Source organism: Salvelinus alpinus, chromosome 5 (assembly GCF_045679555.1).
Source record: "Salvelinus alpinus chromosome 5, SLU_Salpinus.1, whole genome shotgun sequence".
NCBI lineage: Eukaryota > Metazoa > Chordata > Actinopteri > Salmoniformes > Salmonidae > Salvelinus > Salvelinus alpinus.
The window spans coordinates 63094750-63117240 of NC_092090.1; the positions used below are offsets into that span (position 1 = coordinate 63094750).

Genomic DNA, 22491 nt, shown 5'->3' on the forward strand with positions numbered 1-22491 from the left:
GCATAAATTAGGTCATTTTGTATTTTGCCTGACGTCCCAATGAACACTTTGTTAGTGGACAGGTGGTATTGTAAATCTGTGTTGCTTTCAGAAAGAAAAGAAAGAAGCTCCACGTAGTTCCCTTTGTTTGTGGAGTCAGCACTTTCATCGTGTCCCCTAAATGAAAGTTCCTGTTTACCCAAAAACATGACACAATCAATGAGTCTTTTCAATATTTCCCTATTTTTCTTCACCTTTTCATTGTGCAGCTCCGTTGCCCTGCGCGCTTGTTCGTTGAGCTGTAGATCCACTCGGGTGTCCACAAATGTTTTCAAAAGCACCATTGCTTGTAAGTGCCCAGCCGTACTTTGGTGTCTCGTTGCTGCCTTGGTTAGACAACTCAAGTTTGCAAAGCCAGTGTGGCTCCAAACACCAAATCGATCACTTGCAAATAATAGACATTCCCAGCAGTACAGTTTGCAGTGCTTCTCGGAGCCTGTGAGCCATTGATAGCGCTCGTAGTTGGAACTTTGAAAGTGGCGAACGAACCCCTTTCCCGCCTGTGACAGGCTTTGTAGCGTCGGCGTCGGGCGACCTCTCCTTACAATGTCTAACTTTTCTTGAAAAGTTCGTCTTGAGAATGGCGTTATAATTATATCCTCGACCAAATCGATATCTTCTCCTTCTTCCGCCATTGTGGGTTGAAAAAACAGCTTAGTAGTACGCAAATTAATTTGTTTATCAAATTCAGTTTCCTAGTTCTGAGGTTCTGCATAGACCTGCCCATAGGACCTGCCTCTCAATATTGGTAATCCAATCAAAAGACGTGCACGTACTACGCCTGCTAGCTGGCTCCTGTGTAACACTCCTGTGTAACACTGGAGCCAGCCAGCAGGCGTACAATAGCCAACTCTAAAGCTGATTGGTTGACACTAAATTTTCATTTCCATTCACTTTAAGCTACAAGCGCCCACACTGTTGATTCTGAAGGCCTGAGGGCAGATTTTAGACCCCTGGCAACACATGATGGCTGAATATGATTGGATAAAAGATCTAACATAAAGACCAGCCCTCCAAATCTCAACCTGGGGCTGGAAGCAGTGCAACCAAGAGGAAAGCTATGAAATGAAGAGTATAACTCTTACTCTGGGGAATAATTTAATACATATTTGTGGGAAAATATATATAAAAAAAAAAAATTATATTCTGATGATGTTTAGGCCAGCAGAGAAGGCCTTGCTGGCCCTGACGGCCCACCACTGTTAATTACACTTTGGATGGTGTATCAATACACCCAGTCACTACAAAGACACAGGCATCCTTCCTAACTTAGTTGCCGGAGAGGAATGAAACCGCTCAGGGATTTCACCATGAGGCCAGTAGTGACTTTAAAACAGTTAGAGTTTAATGGCTGTGATAGTATAAAACTGTGGATGGCACAACAAGTTTGTAGTTACTCCACAATACTAACCTAAATGACAGATTGACGAGAAGGAAGCCTGTACAGAATGCATACAGTATATAAAAATAAAAAAAAGCATAATGTTTGCAATAAAGCACTAAAGTAAAATTGAAAAAAATGTGGCAAAGAAATTAACTCTATGTCCTGAATACAAAGCGTTTTGTTTGGGGCAAATCCAACACAACACTGAGTACCACTCTTCATATTTTCAAGCACCAGGCTACATATTTTCTTAAAACTGCATTGTTGGTTAAGGGCTTATAAGTAATCATTTTACGGTAAGGTTGTATTCGGCGCATGTGACAAATATAATTTGATTTGATCATGTTATGGGTATGCTTGTTATCATTAGGGACTAGGGAGTTTTTTAAATAAAAAGAAATGGAATAGAGCTAAGAACAGGCAAAATCCTAGAGGGAAACCTGGTTCAGTCTGCTTTCCACCAGACTCTGGGAGACAAATTCCCCTTTCAGCAGGACAATAACCTAAAACACAAGGCCAAATATACACTGGAGTTGTTTACCAAGACGACATTGAATGTTCCTGAGTGCCTCGTTACTGTTCTGACTTAAATCTATGGAAAGACTTAAATGGCTGTCTAGCAATGAACAACCAACTTGACATAGCTTGAATATTTTTTTAAAGATTCATGCGCAAATATTGTACAATCCAGGTGTGCAAAGCTCTTAAGAGATTTACCCAGAAAGACTCACAGCTGTAATCGCTGCCAAATGGAATTTTAACATGTATATACTTAGGGATGTGCATACTTATGTAAATGAGATATTTCTGTATTTCATTTTCAATACATTTGCAAAAATGTCTAAAACAATGTTTTCACTTTGTCATTTTGGGGTATTGTGTGTAGATGGATGAGAAAAATAATTTAATCCGTTTTGAATGTTCCTTTGTTTAATGCTATTGCCAGGGAGTTCACACATTATTTAACCCAATGAAGTCTTTTTGCATAAGTATGTTGAGTAATAGACTTTCTTGGCAAGATCTCTGGATGTTTTGCGCTGTTGAAGTGGTTCCCACATAGTCCTTCTTTGGGACTATCTGGTTGCATTGTGTGTGTGTGTGTGACTGTGTCCTTTCCTGGCCTCTGTCCTAGCCTCAACTGAAGTTGGTATGGCAACTGCTTAGCATCTGACAGCAAGGCGCAAGAGAGGGTAGCTCCCTGCCATCCAGGATCTCTATACCAGGCGGTGTCAGTGGAAGGCTCTAAAAATGGTCAAAGACTACAGCCACCCAAGTCATAGACTGTTTTCTCTGCTGGGACCAAAAGGCTCCTGAACAGCTTCTACCCCCAAGCCATAAGACTTTTTAATTTTATTTTTAATTTCACCTTTATTTAACCAGGTAGGCTAGTTGAGAACAAGTTCTCATTTACAACTGCGACCTGGCCAAGATAAAGCATAGCAGTGTGAATAGACAACAACACAGAGTTACACATGGAGTAAACAATAAACAAGTCAATAACACAGTAGGGGAAAAAATGAGTCTATATACATTGTGTGCAAAAGGCATGAGGAGGTAGGCAATAAATAGGCCATAGGAGCGAATAATTACAATTTAGCAGATTAACACTGGAGTGATAAATCATCAGATGATCATGTGCAAGTAGAGATACTGGTGTGCAAAAGAGCAGAAAAGTAAATAAATAAAAACAGTAAGGGGATGAGGTAGGTAAATTGGGTGGGCTGTTTACAGATGGACTATGTACAGCTGCAGCGATCGGTTAGCTGCTCAGATAGCAGATGTTTAAAGTTGATGAGGGAAATAAAAGTCTCCAACTTCAGCGATTTTTGCAATTCGTTCCAGTCACAGGCAGCAGAGAACTGGAAGGAAAGGTGGCCAAATGAGGTGTTGGCTTTGGGGATGATCAGTGAGATATACCTGCTGGAGCGCGTGCTACGGGTGGGTGTTGTTATCGTGACCAGTGAACTGAGATAAGGCGGAGCTTTACCTAGCATGGACTTATAGATGACCTGGAGCCAGTGGGTCTGGCGACGAATATGTAGCGAGGGCCAGCCGACTAGAGCATACAGGTCGCAGTGGTGGGTGGTATAAGGTGTTTTAGTAACAAAACGGATGGCACTTTGATAAACTGCATCTAGTTTGCTGAGTAGAGTATTGGAAGCTATTTTGTAGATGACATCGCCGAAGTCGAGGATCGGTAGGATAGTCAGTTTTACTAGGGTAAGTTTGGCGGCGTGAGTGAAGGAGGCTTTGTTGTGAAATAAGTCGATTCTTGATTTGATTTTGGATTGGAGATGTTTAATATGAGTCTGGAAGGAGAGTTTACAGTCTAGCCAGACACCTAGGTAGTTATAGATGTCCACGTATTCTAGGTCGGAACCGTCCAGGGGGGTGATGCTAGTCGGGCGGGCGGGTGCAGGCAGTGAACGGTTGAAGAGCATGCATTTGGTTTTACTAGCGTTTAAGAGCAGTTGGAGGCCACGGAAGGAGTGTTGTATGGCATTGAAGCTCGTTTGGAGGTTAGATAGCACAGTGTCCAAGGAAGGGCCAGAAGTATACAGAATGGTGTCGTCTGCGTAGAGGTGGATCAGGGAATCGCCCGCAGCAAGAGCAAAATCATTGATATATACAGAGAAAAGAGTCGGCCCGAGAATTGAACCCTGTGGTACCCCCATAGAGACTGCCAGAGGACCGGACAACATGCCCTCCGATTTGACACACTGAACTCTGTCTGCAAAGTAGTTGGTGAACCAGGCAAGGCAGTCATCAGAAAAACCGAGGCTACTGAGTCTGCCGATAAGAATACAGTGATTGACAGAGTCGAAAGCCTTGGCCAGGTCGATGAAGACGGCTGCACAGTACTGTCTTTTATCGATGGTGGTTATGATATCGCTTAGTACCTTGAGCGTGGCTGAGGTGCACCCGTGACCGGCTCGGAAACCGGATTGCACAGCGGAGAAGGTACGGTGGAATTCGAGATGGTCAGTGATCTGTTTATTAACTTGGCTTTCGAAGACCTTAGATAGGCAGGGCAGGATGGATATAGGTCTGTAACAGTTTGGGTCCAGGGTGTCTCCCCCTTTGAAGAGGGGGATGACCGCGGCAGCTTTCCAATCCTTGGGGATCTCAGACGATATGAAAGAGAGGTTGAACAGGCTGGTAATAGGGGTTGCGACAATGGCGGCGGATAGTTTCAGAAATAGAGGGTCTAGATTGTCAAGCCCAGCTGATTTGTATGGGTCCAGGTTTTGCAGCTCTTTCAGAACATCTGCTATCTGGATTTGGGTAAAGGAGAAGCTGGGGACGCTTGGGCGAGTAGCTGCGGTGGGGGGGGCGGAGCTGTTGGCCGAGGTTGGAGTAGCCAGGTGCAAGGCATGGCCAGCCGTTGAGAAATGCTGGTTGAAGTTTTCGATTATCATGGATTTATCGGTGGTGACCGTGTTACCTAGCCTCAGTGCAGTGGGCAGCTGGGAGGAGGTGCTCTTGTTCTCCATGGACTTTACAGTGTCCCAGAACTTTTTGGAGTTAGAGTTACAGGATGCAAATTTCTGCTTGAAAAAGCTAGCCTTTGCTTTCCTGACTGACTGCGTGTAGACTGCTGAAAAGTTAATCAAATAGCTATCCGGACTATTTGCATTGACCCCATTTTTTTGCACTGACATTCTTACACTGGCTCTGCACACTCACAGGTCTCTACCCAACCCACACACTCACACATACACAACTTTCACACTCTTCACATACAGTGGCTTGTGAAAGTATTCACCCCCTTGGCATTTTTCCTATTTTGTTGTCTTACAACCTGGAATTAAAATGGATTTTTTAGAGGTTTGTATCATTTGATTTACACAACATGCCTACCACTTTGAAGATGCAAAATATTTTTTAAAATAAGAAATCAGACAAAAAACAAACTTGAGCATGCATAACTATTCACTCCCCCCCCAAAGTCAATACTTTTAGAGCCACCTTGTTTAACAATAACAGCTGCAATTCTCTTGGGGTATGTCTCTATAAGCTTGGCACATCTAGCCACTGGGATTGTTGCCCATTTTTCAAGGAAAAACTGCTCCAGCTCCTTCAAGTAGGATGGATTCTGCTGGTGTACAGAAATCTTTAAGTCATACCACAGATTCTCATTTGGATTGAGGTCTGGGCTTTGACTAGGCCATTCTAAGACATTTAAATGTTTCCCCTTAAACCACTCAAGTGTTGCTTTAGCAGTATGCTTAGTGTCATTGTCCTGGTGGAAGGTGAACCTCCATCCCAGTCTCAAATCTCTGGAAGACTGAAACAGGTTTCCTTCAAGAATTTCCCTATATTTAGCGCCATCCATCATTCCTTCAATTCTGACCAGTTTCCCAGTCCCTGCCGATGAAAAACATCCCCACAGCATGATGCTGCCACCACCATGGTGTTCTCGGGGTGATGAGAGGTGTTGGGTTTGTGCCAGACATAGCGTTTTCCTTGATGGCCAAAAAGCTCAATTTTAGTCTCATCTGACCTGAGTACCTTCTTCCATATGTTTGGGGAGTCTCCCACATGCCTTTTAGCGAACACCAACTGTGTTTGCTTATTTATTTCTTTAAGCAATGGCTTTTTTTCTGGCCATTCTTCCATAAAGCCCAGCTCTGTGGAGTGTACATCTTAAAGTGGTCCTATGGACAGATACTCCAATCTGCGCTGTGGAGCTTTGCAGCTCCTTCGGGGTTATCTTTGGTCTCTTTGTTGCCTCTCTGATTAATGCCCTCCTTGCCTGGTCTGTGAGTTTTGGTGGGTGGCCCTCTCTTGGCAGGTTTGTTGTGGTGCCATATTCTTTCAATTTTTGAATAATGGATTTAACGGTTCTCCGTGGGATGTTCAAAGTTTCTGATATTTTTTTATAACCCAACCCTGATCTGTATTTTTCCACAACTTTGTCCCTGACCTGTTTGGAGAGCTCCTTGGTCTTCATGGTGCCGCTTGCTTGGTGGTGCCCCTTGCTTAGTGGTGTTACAGACTCTGGGGCCTTTCAGAACAGGTGTATATATACTGAGATCATGTGACAGATCATGTGACATTTAGATTGCACACAGGTGGACTTTATTTAACTAATTATGTGACTTCTGAAGGTAATTGGTTGCACCAGATCTTATTTAGGAGCTTCATAGCAAAGGGAGTGAATACCTATGCACGTACCACTTTTCTGTTTTTTTTTTATTTGAAAAGATTTTTAAACTATTTTTTATTTTTTTTATTTCACTTCACCAATTTGGACTATTTTGTGTATGTCCATTACATGAAATCCAAATAAAAGTCCATTTAAATTACAGGTTGTAATGCAACAAAATAGGAAACACGCCAAGGGGGATGAATACTTTTGCAAGGCACTGTACGCTGCTGCTACTCTGTTTATTATTTATCCTGATTGCCTAGTCACTTTTACCCCTACCTACATGTACATATTACTTCAACTACCTCGTACCCCTGCACATTGACTCAGTACTGGTATTCCTTGTAAATAGCCTCATTATTGTTATTTTATTGGGTTACTATTTCCTTATTTGATAGTTTATTTTGCTAATTACTATTTATTTTTCTTACTTTTTAACTCTGCATTGTTGGGAAAGGGCTCGTAAGTAAGCATTTTACGGTAAAGTCTACAGCTGTTTGATTGACAGTTAGTCTGTGTGAACGCAGAGAGCAATTGCCACTTTGACGTTTGATGTATGCTACCACAGTCGTATTGTCTGTCCGGATGTGACAATTCCAAAGGCAAGGCAGAAAGTGTCTCGGAGAAAGGGACATTGTCAACCGTTTACTGCTTTTCCCTCCTGAACTGCACCCCAACCAGTGAGTGACTCGTCTGTCGTTACCACCCTCCTTATTGACACTACTCCTAGTGGAGTGCCAGGAACGAAGATCGAAGGCCTCTTCCAGTAACGGAGAGCCAACAGACAAGTTGAGGTCACAATTATCTTTTGATTGACTGTGGACAAGACCTAGCGCTGGACTGCACGTGCGCGCCAGTCCTCTGGTGGTGTTGGAGCAAATCGTCCTTTCATTGTATTTTATTGAAAGGGGCAGAGTTAAAACACTGGGATAAGGAAGAGGGCTAGGTGGCGACTGACAGTTTCTCTTCCTGCCTCGGCTACTTGAGAAAGAGTTGGGGAGAGCTGTGGCACAGAGGGCACTCGCGGGTAAAGTGGGCTCCCTCTCTCTTCCTTGTGAGCAAACGCATAGAAATTAGTCGCTGCACAAAGAGAAGGGTTCCAGGAGCACCCGAGAGGTAGCAGGGCAGGACACTGAGTGAACTGTTGGTTGCTCCTCTCTGCCACTGGGGCGTACTTGCATGACGCCTTCGCTACATACGAGGTGCGTGGTGATGAGCGTCGTTGTACAAAATAGTCTTCAGAGATTGGATCGTCTCTAACCAATCAGAGTATCAAAGCCAATGCCGAATTTTGCCCAATCCATCGGTTTCTGGGACCAATCAGACAGTCAGAATGTGTCCGTTTGTGTTCTAGAAGGTTCGGGGAGGGAGTCAAATCCAGACTCATTGCGGAAAAGAAACAAACATTTGTGGGCGTAGTGTTTGGCAGGAGCAGTCTGCGTAGACAGGCAATGGGCGTACCCCTAGGTCAGGCGCCCCTTCGTTCCTACAGGGGAATCAGCTGGGCGGGACCTCAATGCGACTTGGACTGTGGGTTTGCAGCCTGCTGGATCTCTGGTCACTCAGTTAGTACTGGCGCTAGTAAACTGCCCCTCTATCTGATGCGGAGCCTCGTCCAGGGGGAGCGTGGAGACCAGGTCGCCACGATTTCCGGATCTACCGGGCAGGTTATGGTAAGGCCAGTCTTGCCGCATTAGCTAGCCTGTTTCAGGCAGTCTCATGGACCGGCTTACCGCATGGTGGGACCGGTTCAGTTAGTAGGCACAAAGCAACTTAATGCTAGACAAACTAGACGGCTAGTGGCATAGCTTAAGCTAGCATGGGCCGGTACAAAACTTGCAGGCCTCGTTAGAGAGCTGCCTGAGCATGTGTGTTTCTCATGGGGTACGGCTGTCCTTTATAACTCCAGGAGAAAGGCATTGCTAACCACTCATGACTCAACGCTTTACCATGAGGTGTTTGTGTGTTTGTGTTAGCTAGCTAGTGTTCACCAAGTGGGCTAACAGCCTAGCTAACGCTAGCTATCACACGGGGCGAAGCATGCTAGTGTGGTTAGCTCGCTTTCCAGAAAGCTAGCCAAGTTACCTTGTGCCTTGCGGCGTGGGCTAACCAAGTCTCAGTAGCTAGCTGTGTGACGCTAGATACCACAGGAGACGAAGCTAAAATGTTCCTTTCGGTGAGAGCCGAAATACTGTACTTGCTCTTGGCGGCATAACCTCGCGGCACACCTGTAAACAGTTAAGCTAGAAAACAGGGATCAAGTTGTACTGAGAGCTTCCAGAGAGAGTGCTCTTCACAAGGAAGAGAAGCGAGAATTTCCAGAGGGTGGGCAAGTGGCACCTTATAATGTGAGAGGCTCCCCTCTTTTGCCATTCGACCTGTCTGTCTCTACCTGAATTTACCCTTTTTTTTCGTTAACTCTATGCACACACACTGGACTCTACCCACACACTCACACATATTTACACTGACACCGCAAAGCACACACACACACACACACACACACACGCACACACGCACACACACACACGCACACACACACGCTTCATACAACCCACACACATAACATGCACACACATGCATACTGATGCCACACACACACACTTTCACACTCACTATATACACTGCTGCTGTTGTCTTATCTATCCTGTTGCCTAGTCACTTTAGCCCTACCCATATGTACAGTACATATCTACCTCAATTACCTCATACCCCTGAACATCAAGTCAGTACTGGTACTCCCTGCATATAGCCATGTTATTTTCTACGCCCTATATATAGCTATGTTATTTAAACTTTTTATTTATATTTGTTATTCACTTTGTATTTATTCCTTGTGTCACTATTTATATTTTTTATTATATTTCTTATCTTTAACTCTGCATTGTTGGAAATGGACCTGTAAGTAGGCCTTTCAGTGTTAGTCTACACCTGTGGTCTACAAATCATAACATTTGATTTGATGATAGTGGTGGAAAACACTGTCTCAGGCACCGCTCCAGAATCTCCCATAAGTGTTCAGTTGGGTTTAGATCTGGTGACTGAGATGGTCGTGGCATAGGATTTCATTGTTTTCATGCTCATAAAACCATTCAGTGACCACTCGTACACTGTGGATGGGGGCATTGTCATCCTATGGGGCATAGCCATGGTAGCCAAAATAATGGCCTGCCCAGCATTTTTATACATGAACACCAAGCATGATAGAGATGTTAATTCCTTAATTAACTCAAGAACCACACCTGTGTGGAAGCACCTACTTTAAATGTACTTTATATCCCTCATTTACTCAAGTGTTTTCATGATTTTGTCAGTTACCTGTAGTTCTCTCTGACATAATTTTTACTTTGCTTGGCTCACGTTGATGATGTCAGAGCTGTAAACCAGAAATATGAAACAAAGGGAGTAGTCCGCATGGAACAAATTAAACTGACGGGTTCCTGTACGCAATGAACTCTGACCGGTGTGTGTGTGTGTGTGTGTGTGTGTGTGTGTGATACACTGTGACAGAATGTGTTGACAGAGGAGGAGAGAGAGAAAGGGGAGAGGATAAAGAAAGTTTATACAAGACTTTTATGACTTTATTCATACTTTTACAAGCGAACTTTGTCAAACAGAAAGCAGTAACAAACCCAGACACTGTGCTCGCCAAGGGTTTCTACTTCACTTACTGGCACTCCAGTCTCCTTTTCACCTCATTTAGCACCTGATTTCCTTAACAAAAGGCAGTAGGTGGTCCAGGTATGTCATGACATAGTATAATTGGGGGGGTGGGCCTTTCCTCTTTTGTTCTCTATTGCTTGTCTATTGTACCTCAAGCGAGAGGGGAGGCCGATGACATCACGGATTCCCATCAGACTAACTCATTGAATGCCCTACTCCTAGAAGTTTGCCGTTGTCTAAAAAAACACTATTTTGCTCAACTTGTTTTTTTACCGTTCAGTGTGTGTACTTTACTGTATTTATACTTGGGATATCGCTTTTCAACTGTGAAAGTTTCAACAACAATTGCTGGAGGACATCTTTAAACATTATACTATGATTATAAATCTGAGCCTATTCGTTTATTGTAGTGTCACATATTTCCACAAAGGCTGAGCACTATCACAAAGTGCCAGATGCATTCCATTCCAGGCAGTCTTGGACTGTTCATGTCAATGTTTCTCCTTCATTAAGCAGCAATGGTCGCCCGCCCTGGAAGTAACAGAATTATAAATCATGTGGAAGTAATGGGGTCATCTTTTATGCTCCCACTATGGCCCAGACAGCAGGAGAGGTTCAACGGCACTCGCAGACAGACAGGAAGTGACTTATCAGCAGGCTTACGAATCCACTGCAGAGTTGATGGAATATTTAATCATGGGTAAGGGTAAGCAATCTTCCCGTCTACAGTAGTTAGCATTGACTGCTACAGACTCCGAGCTAGGTTGTTATTGTAAAAGAGAACTGAATGTGCTCCCAGAAAGAGACCATTCTTTGGTTACACAGCTACCATGTAGTTACATGTAGTTTAATTTCATGCTGTAATTGTATTTACAGTGCCTTCAGAAAGTATCAATACCCCTTGACTTATTCCACATTTTGTTACAGCCTGAATTCAAAATGGATGAAATAGATTTTTTTCTTCTTCACCCATCTACACACAATACCCCATAATGACGAAGTGAAAATGTGTATTTACACATTTAAGCAAATGTATTGAAAATGAAATACAGAAATATCAAATTTACATAAATATTCACCACCCTTTTGCTATGACACTCCAAATTGAGCTCCGTTGCATCCAATTTCCTTTGATCATCCTTGAGATGTTTCAACAGCTTGATTGGAGTCCATCCTGTGGCCAATTCAATTGTTTGGACATGATTTAGAAAGAAATGTGTCTATATAAGGTCCCACAGTTGACAGTGCATGTCAGAGCAGAAACTATACCATGAAGTCCAAGGAACTGTCCGTAGACCCCCGAGATGAGGCATATATCTGGGGAAGGGTATAAAACAGTTTCTAGAATGTTGAACGTTTCCAAGAGCACAGTGGTCTCCATCATTGGGAAATGAAAAACAAAGTGTGACTACGTATGTAAAGGAGGTATTGCTATATTTAATTTCATATACATTTACAAACATAAGTCAACGGGTGGGAATACTTTCTGAAGACACTGTAGCTACACTGTAATTATACTTGTAATGTCTTTAATGTATCTTTGTCAACACTTTAGTGTGTCATGTCTTCCGGTCTGTGATAGTGCTGAGTGATTATCAAAAATGCTGGTTATTTTAGTTTTTTCATCAACTAATTGACCAACATCAGATCAGTTATTTGAATTATATTTGTTCGTTTTTTTTCTTCTGTGAGCTCAACGCGCAGTTTCTCTAGAGATAAATAAGATAAAGTCCGAACTGTGTGATATACAGTAGTAGGGAGTTGTAGGCTCCAACAGGCCAATATTAGCAGAAAACCTGATAATTAACTACAATGACCATAATCCATACCTTCTACTTGTCCGGTCTGTGTGGGGCAGACACAGAGAGGAAGAGAAGAAACAGAAAAACACACAATATCGCTACCTGAAAATGTATGATCTAAGTGATTTGATAGTTGGTATTCAGCAGTCAGCAGTTACTTTGAAGAACTACAAAACAGTGATTTTATCAGACAGCATAGGCAGCAGCTCTATAGAGATGAGATTACGATTTGGAATGAAGTAATGGCCATCAAATCAAACAAATGTAATATACACAACTGAAATATTTTATTAAAGTAATGTGAGTAAATGATGGTTAATAAGTGATAAGCAGTAATGGGCAGTCACTACCATACAATATTCAAACCACGTAATGCATAGTGCATCTAATGTTTTTTTTTAAATAGTCGAACTGAAACCGAACCGACCTCAAAAAAACACTTATCGCTCAGCACTAGTCTGCGAGGCTCTTTGTCTGACTTGGTTATTATTTATAATGTTGCTTTTAATCTGTGAAGTGAATTCATGGCCGCCCCTCTACCCAATATTTAGTTTGGGCTCTTTTCGCTGGAAGTACTTGCATGCTTGTAATGTTCTAATATGTTCATCCCTGGTTCTGCTGTTAAGTCCTATCAAGTCTTATAGCACCGCCTGTATTCTTGGATGAGATTCTAAGACTGTCCGTTACTGCTAACAATTAACTGCACTGACATAGGTACTACTCGAGTTTGCCAAGCAGTTAAAATGCAGTTAAACACACACACACACACACACACACACACACACACACACACACACACACACACACACACACACACACACACACACACACACACACACACACACACACACACACACACACACACACACACACCTGTGGGAGCAGTCCTGAGCCTGTTTCTTCCTGTAGACTTTGTCCCTGTTTGTTTCAGTGGTGTGCACTGAAACAAACAGGGTTTCATTTGCCCACAGACACACTCTTGTTCATTGTGCTTTGGTCAGTGTAGTAGTTTTCTCAATTACTTTTAAAGGGTGCGTTTCTGGTTCTTTTGTATTGTCCTAACCATAGAATTCGACATCTATTTATATGGTCCCTAGACATGTTTTGCTAAAACAATGTGGCAGATATGGTGCTCCAATTCTCTACAGGGGGAACAACTGATATTCTAAATAAAAACACAATGCTTTTGACTCCTGACAAGTGTGCATCGAATGAGTACAAACTCTGTTTAAATGCAGTACAGTTCAACAGCCCCAATTCAAATGCACCATCCTTTACTTCGTCCCAGATATGTGAATGCTGACCCAGAATGTATTTTCTCTACTAGGAAACTACAGGAAGGCTTGTTAGTCTTGTGAACAAAATGTTTTAAACCCGTGACCTTAAATTATCCTAGGAGGAGGTAATTGATTGGTCAGTAGCAGGGAAAGAGGTCACTGATTGGCCATGAAAGCAGAAGTGCAGTTCACTGACCAGAAGTCAGCATGTAATAGTGATGATTCCGCAGGGTCGAATCAGACGAGAGCGAGACTGAGAAAGAGGGAGAGATTAAGACAGTGAGGGCAAGAGCGAAAGGTAGGCGATTGAAGGAAAGAGACAGACTGAGAGCTAGAAAGAGTTGGAGGAAGGGAGCGACAGAGAGGAAGAGAGACAGAGTAGGTTAGATTCAGAGGGAGGAAGAAGGAGTATTGTGGTCTAGTACATATTGTGTTGAATTGAAAGACAGGGTGGAGGGCCACTATTTAGACATAACATCGACCTGAGATTGACCCTTCACAAGAAATAACCTCTTCTCTCCTCGCAATGTCTACTTGTTCATTGTTTTACCCATTGAATCATAAAGGGGTGTATTTTTGTTCTCTGAGATGTTGTCTGAGCGTAACTAGGGAAGTGCTCTGGGTAGAAATGTCACAGTTGGTCTCCCGAGTGTTGCCGTGGTCTAAGGCACTGCATGGCAGTGCTAGCTGTGCCACTAGAGATCCTGGTCGGGCGGGGCGGCGCACACATGGGGCGGCGCACAATTGGCCCAGCGTCGTTCCGGGTTAGGGGAGGGTTTGGCCGGCAGGGATGTTCTTGTCCCATCGTGCACTAGCGACTCCTGTGGCGGACCGGGTGCAATGCACACTGACACGGTCGCCAGGTGTACGGTGTTTCCTCCGACACATTGGTGCGGCTGTCTTCCGGGTTAAGCAGGCGTTGCGTCAAGAAGCGGTGCGGCGTGGCTGGGTTGTGTTTCGGTGGACGCACGGCTCTCGACCTTCGCCTCTCCCCAGTTGTTCGTACGGGAGTTGCAGCGATGGGACAAGACTAACTACCAATTGGATATGAAATTGGTGAGAAAAAAAGAATAACCCCCCCAATTAAAAAATAAATAAATAAAAAATGTCACAGTTACTATTGCTAATACCCAATAGGCATTTTAGAATGTTTAAGGTCAGAGTTAATAATTCAGTAATAAGTTTGACTTGTTGGAGTTATATCTCCATTATATCCAATGGTTGGGGACCATGTGACCCAACCAGGAAAATCTCTGGGCCCTAGTTATGCCTCGGAGTTGTTCCTGAAAAGCTTCCCTCTGCAAGGGTTCCACTACATAGCTTTCACCTATCCAGTCAATGTCAGATCAGTGAGGTGGGAGGGGAGGAGGCATGGCCATTATGTAACCCAGGCCAGACAGAGGCCTGAGGAGAAGATCTGTGGCAGCAGTCGGTGTGTGAGAAAGAGTTGGGGTTTAGTAAAGGGAAAGGGATGTGAAAGCTGCTAAAGCATTCACACACACAGTGAGAGGCAAACACATGACGTCCTTGTTGGAGCATTCCTCGATTATTGCTTAAAGATGTAGCTTTCTCTCTCGCGCTTTCTCTCTCTCTCTCACCCTCACCCTCTCCATCTCGTTCTCTCCACCTCTCTCATGTTAAGACATCCTGAGTGTGAGAAAGGGAAGGGGAAACCTATTGATCATTATCAACATTTCAGTATCAAACATGGCTAATCTTCTGATATTGATGAGTGTGTGTGCTGGGAATATATGCATGGTTATTCAGTATTATAGAATCTGCTTTGGCCAAGCTCTGTGTTCCGATGGGAATCTGACTGTCCGGGATGTATTCTCTGTTATACACACACACACACTGTTCTGCTTTGGGATGGCCACATTCCCCGGAGCATTACACAGAGGAAGAAAAGAAAACGGAGGAATAACAAGAGAGAAGGGATTTGAAGAGAAGCTGAGACGTTATGTAAAAATGATACATATACACATTCAGAGCTATGAGCGGAACTAATTTGTCAGTTGCAGAGCTCTCTCTCGCTCTCCTTTCTCACATACTGTTTCAGTATGTGTTTGTGCCTCTCTGGAATGGCTTGTTCCTCTCATCCACTCATCCCTTCTTTTCTCTCTCTCTCTCTCTCTGTAGGTGGAGGAGGGAAGCGGAAAGGGAGGAGTAAGAAATGGAAGGAGATCCTTCGCTTCCCCCACATCAGGCAGTGCACTGAGCTGGGCAACAGCATCGGTACATTACTGTTGGTGTGTGTTTTTAGTTTTACTATCCTAGTCGGGACCAGAAGTCCTCACAAGAATGGTAAAACAAGGGAATTCTGACAATTGGGGACATTTTGCCGGTCCCCACAAGGAAAAAAGCTATTTTAGAGTTAGAATTAGGTGATTAAAATCTTTGGTCCCCACAAGGATAGTAAAACAAACGGCTGTGTGTGGGTGCAAGTATTACATGTGTGTCACGCTGCTGCTGTGCTGTTAATGTATTGTACGTGTTTGTAAACGTACCTAGGTCTTTCCAAATGTGTGTTATTTCTACAGATAGGCCCAGATACTAGTTTGTGTGTGTGTTTCTGGCAGATCGGGACTACATGAGTCTGTGTGAGAAGCAGCCCATCGGCAGACTGCTGTTCCGCCTGTACTGTGAGACCAGACCTGAATTGCTGCGATGCATCCACCTACTGGACGCCATGGTAACACACACACACACACACACACACACTTCTAAATGCATTCACTTGGATTAAACAGTCATCCAAACAGCACTAATCATGTTCAGTTGACTGAGAGATTACAATCATATTGAGTAGTGATTATAATAGCAGCCTCCTCCCTTTACTCTGTCTAGACACAGTGTCCCAGATTACAGGTTTTAGATGTGAAAATGCCTCTAATCGTCAGAGAAGAAACAATCAGAATCAAATGCCAATAGTATCCAGAAGCCAATAGTATCCAGAAGCCAATAGTAACCAGAAGCCAATAGTAACCCCCGAACCGTCTCCCCCGTTGTCTTGTGTCTAGACGGAATGCCTCGCACATGACACATTTAAGTATTTTGAGTAAAGCCCAAAATATCACCGTAGGCATGTGACTGGACAGAATGAGAGTATTGTTTCTGGTCAGACCCCCTCCCGTTCTCACCCCTTCCCAGCAACCTAAAAATGACCATCACACTCTGAGGGAAACTACCCTCGCCACACACGCGCACAAACAAGAATGGGTCAGCTGCAGATGCATTTTTGGAGAAAGATCTGAGGGTAATGCAAGATGTTATGAGAGCGAACCTGTGAAAATAATGAAATGAGATATCTAGCTTCCATCACCCAAATACTCTTGTTGGGTCATTTGGAAAGTTGCTAAATTGATGGACGGGTAAGGATCAATGTCCAAAGGAAAGTTTGTGTGTTGTATTTTTTTGTGAGTGCGTCCATGTGCTTCTAATGTATAAACGAGGGTGTTAGTGAGGGGGAAAGAGCACAGTAGCTAGCGATAGCGGGAGAGGGAGAGATGTAACAGCAGCAGGAATGCGCCCGGGGGTCCCTGTGTTTCCTCTGACGTCAGTGCAGGAGGGAGGGGTGTATGTGTGATTGCTGCCGAATTATGATTGGCTATTGTTGGCACGATACTGCATTGTAAGACACACACACACACACACACACACACACACACACACACACACACACACACACACACACAGAATGAGCCACCCAATTGTTAGCCGAAGGGGTTAGCCGAAGGGGTTAGCCGAAGGGAAATGGAGACGCCCCGTTGGCCTTTTGGCAGACTTTTTATTTATCTATTTTTATTTAACCTTTATTTAACTAGGCAAGTCTTACACACACACACACACACACACATACACACACACACACACACACACACAGGCCAGAGAAACAGATCTAATGGCAGAAGTCTGGCCTTTTCACCCAACGCCTTTCTTTCTCTGTCTGTGTCTCAGAGCAGAGTAGACCACTATAGTGGGCCAGGGTCAGGAGAGAAACTCTAGGTGTGTGTTGGTGGGGATCTGGTGACGCTGGTCTGACACACTGTGACACTAAAGGACCTCATGGAATCCTGCCGTGTTGACTGTGGTTGCCAGGCAACACAGGGTCACATATGGGGTCCCAGGCAGCGTGTGTGTCAGAGAGAGAGTGTCTGTTAATAACAGATTGTGGGTTAAAGAGGTGTTTGTGTGTTTCAGGTCAGGTGGGCTAGTGGAGAGTCTTGTGTAAAGGCGCCCACATACTAGGTTCGGTTTGATCCTAGCAGAACTCAGTTAGGCGTCACACGTTTGTACGCAAGGCATGCGAGGGACAGACGTTCGCGCCACCTTCCTCAAAATAGTAAAAAACAATCTAAGAGAAATCAAGAAATCTGTAATCAATTTTGCCGTTTTTTAGTCGCGCAATTTTACATCTAACTAAAATGTTTGGAGCAGTGTTTCTCAAGTGAAAAAAATTGCAGGAAAACTGGTAGTCTCTCGTTGAATGACAACAAACACTTCATCCACTTGTCACCCCAGCCACAAAGTCAAAATTGTCTATATCGTAAAAATCGATGTTGTGTGCTCGAACCCCAGTCAAACACCAAAACGAACAAAAACGTCACAAGCTTTCATCATAATATATGCGCAAACTGTTTTGACTGGGAAGCATGCGACAGGCTAAATCAAATCAAATCAAATTCTATTGGTCACATACACATATTTAGCAGATGTTATTGCGGGTGTAGTGAAATGCTAATGGAGATAGAGAGGGAGTGATCAGGGAGTGAAGGATTAACAGACTATGCCACGACCCCTAGCGATGCTGTACCGCTCCGTGCTCTCTCACTCCTGGCTGATAAATACTGGAGCTGCTAAGGATATAGATAATGACTGATCATTTCAACTCAAGGCAGTCCACACTATGCTGGTCTAGTCGCACGCTGCATGTTTCCGCAACACTGGTAGCCACACAATAATGTCATTGAAAAACACGATCTCGTCCATACATTGCCCCTGATAATGGAATAGTATTGTATGTCCAGTCACACCTGGGTCGAAATAGTATGTGTCTTCTTTCAAATACTATATTTGCATACCCAGGATGCCAGTTGGATGCGGTTTGAACTTTGGGGACTATTCCATTGGTTGCATTATGCTGGGCAATATATTACGAGGGTGCATTAAGCAAATATTATTCGGCGCTATTGTTATATTAGTATGTACTGTAAGTGTATAATGATGCTGTGTTCTTTAGGATGACTATGAGCTGGCGCCTGATGAGAAACGGAAAAGCAGAGGAGGTGAAATTATTGGGAAGTTCCTCACTAAACAGGTGAGTGAAGTCTTTGTAGGAGGATTTGATGAATGTAGATAGGTGAACAACTGCCAGAGCAATATATGTTTGTTTGTTTGTCTATCAAATTGCATTTGTCACATGCTTCGTAAGCGAACAGGTGTACACTAACAGTGAAATGATTACTTGCATGCCTTTCCCATCAATACAGAGAGAAAATTTGAAAAGTAATAGAAAAATAATCATGCAAGGAATAAAACCACAGTGTGTAACGATAACTTGGCTATATACCCGGGGTACCAGTACTGAGTCGATGTGCAGGGGTCCGAGGTAATTGAGGTAGACGTGTCAGAGGAAGGCCCTAAATATTGTCAAAGACTCCAGCCACCCTAGTCATAGACTGTTCTCTCTGCTACCGCACGGCAAGCGGTACCGGAGCGCCAAGTCTAGGTCCAAGAGGCTTCTAAACAGCTTCTACCCCCAAGCCATAACACTCCTGAACATCTTATCAAATGGCTACCCAGACTATTTGCAATGCACCCCCCCCCCTCTTGATTTAGAAGGGGGGGGGTTCAATGCAGATAGTTTGGGTACTAATTAGCAGTCTTATGGCTGGTAGAAGATGTTCAGGTTCCTGTTGGTTCCACACTTGGTGCATCGGCACCGCTTGCCGTGCGGGAGGAGAGAGAACAATGTATGACTTGGGTGGCTGGAGTCTTTGACAATTTTTAGGTCCTTCCTCTGACACCGCCTGGTATAGAGGTCCTGGATGGCAGAGAGCTTAACCCCCAGTAATGTACTGGACCGTACTCACTACCCTCTGTAGCGCCTTGCGGTCAGATGCCAAGCAGTTACCATACCAGGCGGTGATACAGCCAGTCAAGATGCTTTCAGTGGGACAGCTGTAGAACTTTTTGAGGAGCTGAGGGCCCGTGCCAAATCTTTTCAGCTTCTTGAGGGGGAAGAGGCGTTGTCGTGCCTTCTTCACGACTGTGTCGGTGTGTGTGTGTGTACCATGTTAATTCCTTAGTGATGTGGATACTGAGGAACTTGAAGCTCTCGACCCGCTCCACCACAGCCCCGTCGATATAGATCGGGGTGTGCTCGGGCCCTCCGTTTCTTGTACTCCACGATCAGCCCCTTTGTCTTGCTGACATTGAGGGAGATGTTGTGGTCCTGGCAACACACTGCCAGGTCTCTGACCTCTTTGACCTCATCGTTGTCAGTGATCAGGCCTACCACACTAATTCCCGTGTGTGTGTGTGTGTGTGTGTGTGTGTGTGTGTGTGTGTGTGTGTGTGTGTGTGTGTGTGTGTGTGGTGTGTGTGTGTGTGTGTGTGTGTGACTGTGTAGTCGTCAGAGTGTGTGGAGGCAGCAGAGAGCCTTGCTGAGCAGTGTAGAGAGAACCTGGAGCTTCACCCCTGCAAGGAGATCTTCAGTGACTGTCGCAAGTAAGGGAATCTTTCTTTGGTCTCACTCCTTTTTGTCAACTATGATAGTCCTATTAAGAAACAGCTTGACCTTAGCTTATCCCTAGCCTCGTCCCATACTCGATATGCTGAAGCCAACTCTTCTATCATTTGTATCAAGTTGCTGGCATTTCGAAGTGTCAAAAGTGACTTCGATTAGCACACTCTCTGGTAACAGTGGGAGAAATGAAGTGGTTGGTGTACCAGGTGTATAGGCAATGTGTGCAAGAGACTGGGGATGAGGTTGCATAAGACAATGAAGGAACACAGAGAGGAGTTGGCTAAAGCACAAACACACTGGACCACCAGCTGGCTTACCTCTTACTGTAACTGAAGCTGTTGTCTGTTGTCTCAGGGCTTTAACCTTTTTGTTTGTCTGTTCTTTAGGGCTCTCCATGACTACCTGAGACGAGCTCCCTTCTCTGACTACCAAAACAGCATGTACTTTGACCGTTTCCTACAGTGGAAGATGCTGGAGAGGTGAGTGCTGCTTTAAACTCCTACAAAATCTAACAGAAACAAATGTTTTTAGTGGTTATTGAATGGTACGGTGCTAGCTTGGGGGCCATGGATGCAACCGTCGTAGGGACCACGCACGTCATTCTTCAACGATGATGTAGCTTACCAAAAAGCTAAGTAAAAGCATTCTTTAAAGCCGAGATCCGCGATAGACACAACAGCGTCACTGGCCGCCCCAGGAGCTTTTGTTATTTTTACGAGGAAATGAACATCCAGCATGGTGGTAAACAAAATCCCAGTACATACTATGTTGTTCTATCGCGTGTGCAATGATTTCTGAGAAGAAGAAAACTGTGAATGTTGTTTGAACAATCTTTGTTGTTGTAATGCTGCAATGGGTTCCAGCTGTAACGCCATGAAACATGGAAAAATGTATATATAATATGATATATGATTTCATTAAACCCAGCAATTAGTCTGAGCTGGTGCTGGTGATCTTAAAAAGCAATGTCCAGCTGTCTGTCGCTATACCCCTTTGAGGGGCCCGCTGGCCTGGGACTGGAAGCAATTCGAGGGAAAGACACATTCTAAAGTGCATTCTGCTGCGAGCGGTTGCATGTGACAGAGGGGGAAAATCTAAAGATGCCTTACTAGGATGGGTTGCTAATATGACTAGGACTGTGCCTTTGGCTTCTGGACCACGAAATAAAGTTGATGTGGAAACTAAATGGAACAGGAGAGAAATGCTGGTTTCAATGGCGTATTGACGAAGTCGTGATGAAATAAATCCCATTTCTAAGTTTGGATTTTGGCTCGGCCACTTTTTGAATCAATAGGCTATGAAGTAAAACATCCATATTGCAAACAATGAAGTACCTGTTTTCAACATGCAGACTGCCTACCGCTCAGATTGTAGGCCTAATATGTCCCAATCTGCTTAATATTAAGACGACTTGAGAAATAAATATAGTAGCTGGGATCCTCTTTCAGTGGACATCAACACTCTGTGATCACCCGCGACTCCATGTAGAAATGCTGTGCATTGACTGGGCTTAATAAGAACATGTTTGAGGAGCTGTGAGTGTGAGCTGTCGCTGCATGCTCAAACTAGGCTCTATATGCGGTAGCGAGCTCTGTTACCCGACCCGAGCCCGACGGGCCTGACATTAATCATCGGGTTAGGGTCGGGTATCACTAAATTGATCGCTAACATTTTTTTTTTTATAGCTGACCTATTTGCTGGTGCTCTGCTACGCAATACAGTCATATCTGACTAAGATCATAACATGGTGTCAGACGCGCTTCAACCTCGTCAAATATATGACGGGAGAGATGATTTCACAGAAAATGAAAAAATATCCGTTGACGGCTAACTGCGGTCTCAGCAGAGCAGCCCAAGTGGAGCCGTTGCTATGGATACTCACAGACTCGGAGCCGCCATGAGCAGAACACATGCAGAGGGAGCAGGGAGAGGACAGAGAGAAGCAGCTAATGGATTTACTACTGGAGGAAGTTAATTCTGATTCCGGGCCGGGCCTAGTATGCGGTGCGCGTCTGATAAAATAAGATGCATGACAAATGAATGAAAATACACACACTCCAATTTAGTTCCACTCAGTTATGCTAATTAACCTATAGCTAGACCGGTAACCATGACAGGTAAAAAAAATTTTTTGCAGACTAACTGTTAACATCCCTAGTGATGATGCCTAATTTGCATTTATCATAGGCCATATCAGCTATGAATTGAATTGATTTGGTCAGAAGGGCCCCTCGAGAGCACCCCGCCCCCTATGTGCTGAGACTCTCTAGCTCTGTGCCTGGTACTATGTTATTTACTATGTGATGTGTTTTCAGACAGCCAATTACTAAAGACACGTTTCGACAGTACCGAGTACTGGGGAAGGGAGGATTCGGAGAGGTGAGGCACAGTTTTCCATTTAGAGAATTATTCGAGAATTGTGTCTG

At 44.1% G+C, this 22491-nt stretch overlaps 1 protein-coding gene across 4 annotated transcripts in view; it reads left to right on the top strand.

Moving 5' to 3' along the window:
• Positions 1-22491, top strand: part of LOC139576496 (G protein-coupled receptor kinase 5-like) — a 70889-nt gene that overhangs the window by 43762 nt on the left and 4636 nt on the right. For all 4 annotated transcript variants that reach the window (XR_011675130.1, XM_071402660.1, XM_071402661.1 and 1 more), the window contains exons 2-7: positions 15457-15552; positions 15897-16009; positions 18557-18634; positions 19949-20046; positions 20452-20544; positions 22381-22444. Coding sequence is in view for 3 of the 4 variants with exons in the window: in XM_071402660.1 (XP_071258761.1) it covers positions 15457-15552; positions 15897-16009; positions 18557-18634; positions 19949-20046; positions 20452-20544; positions 22381-22444 (542 nt within the window). In the remaining variant the exon portion in view is untranslated. The remainder of the gene's footprint in view (positions 1-15456; positions 15553-15896; positions 16010-18556; positions 18635-19948; positions 20047-20451; positions 20545-22380; positions 22445-22491) is intronic.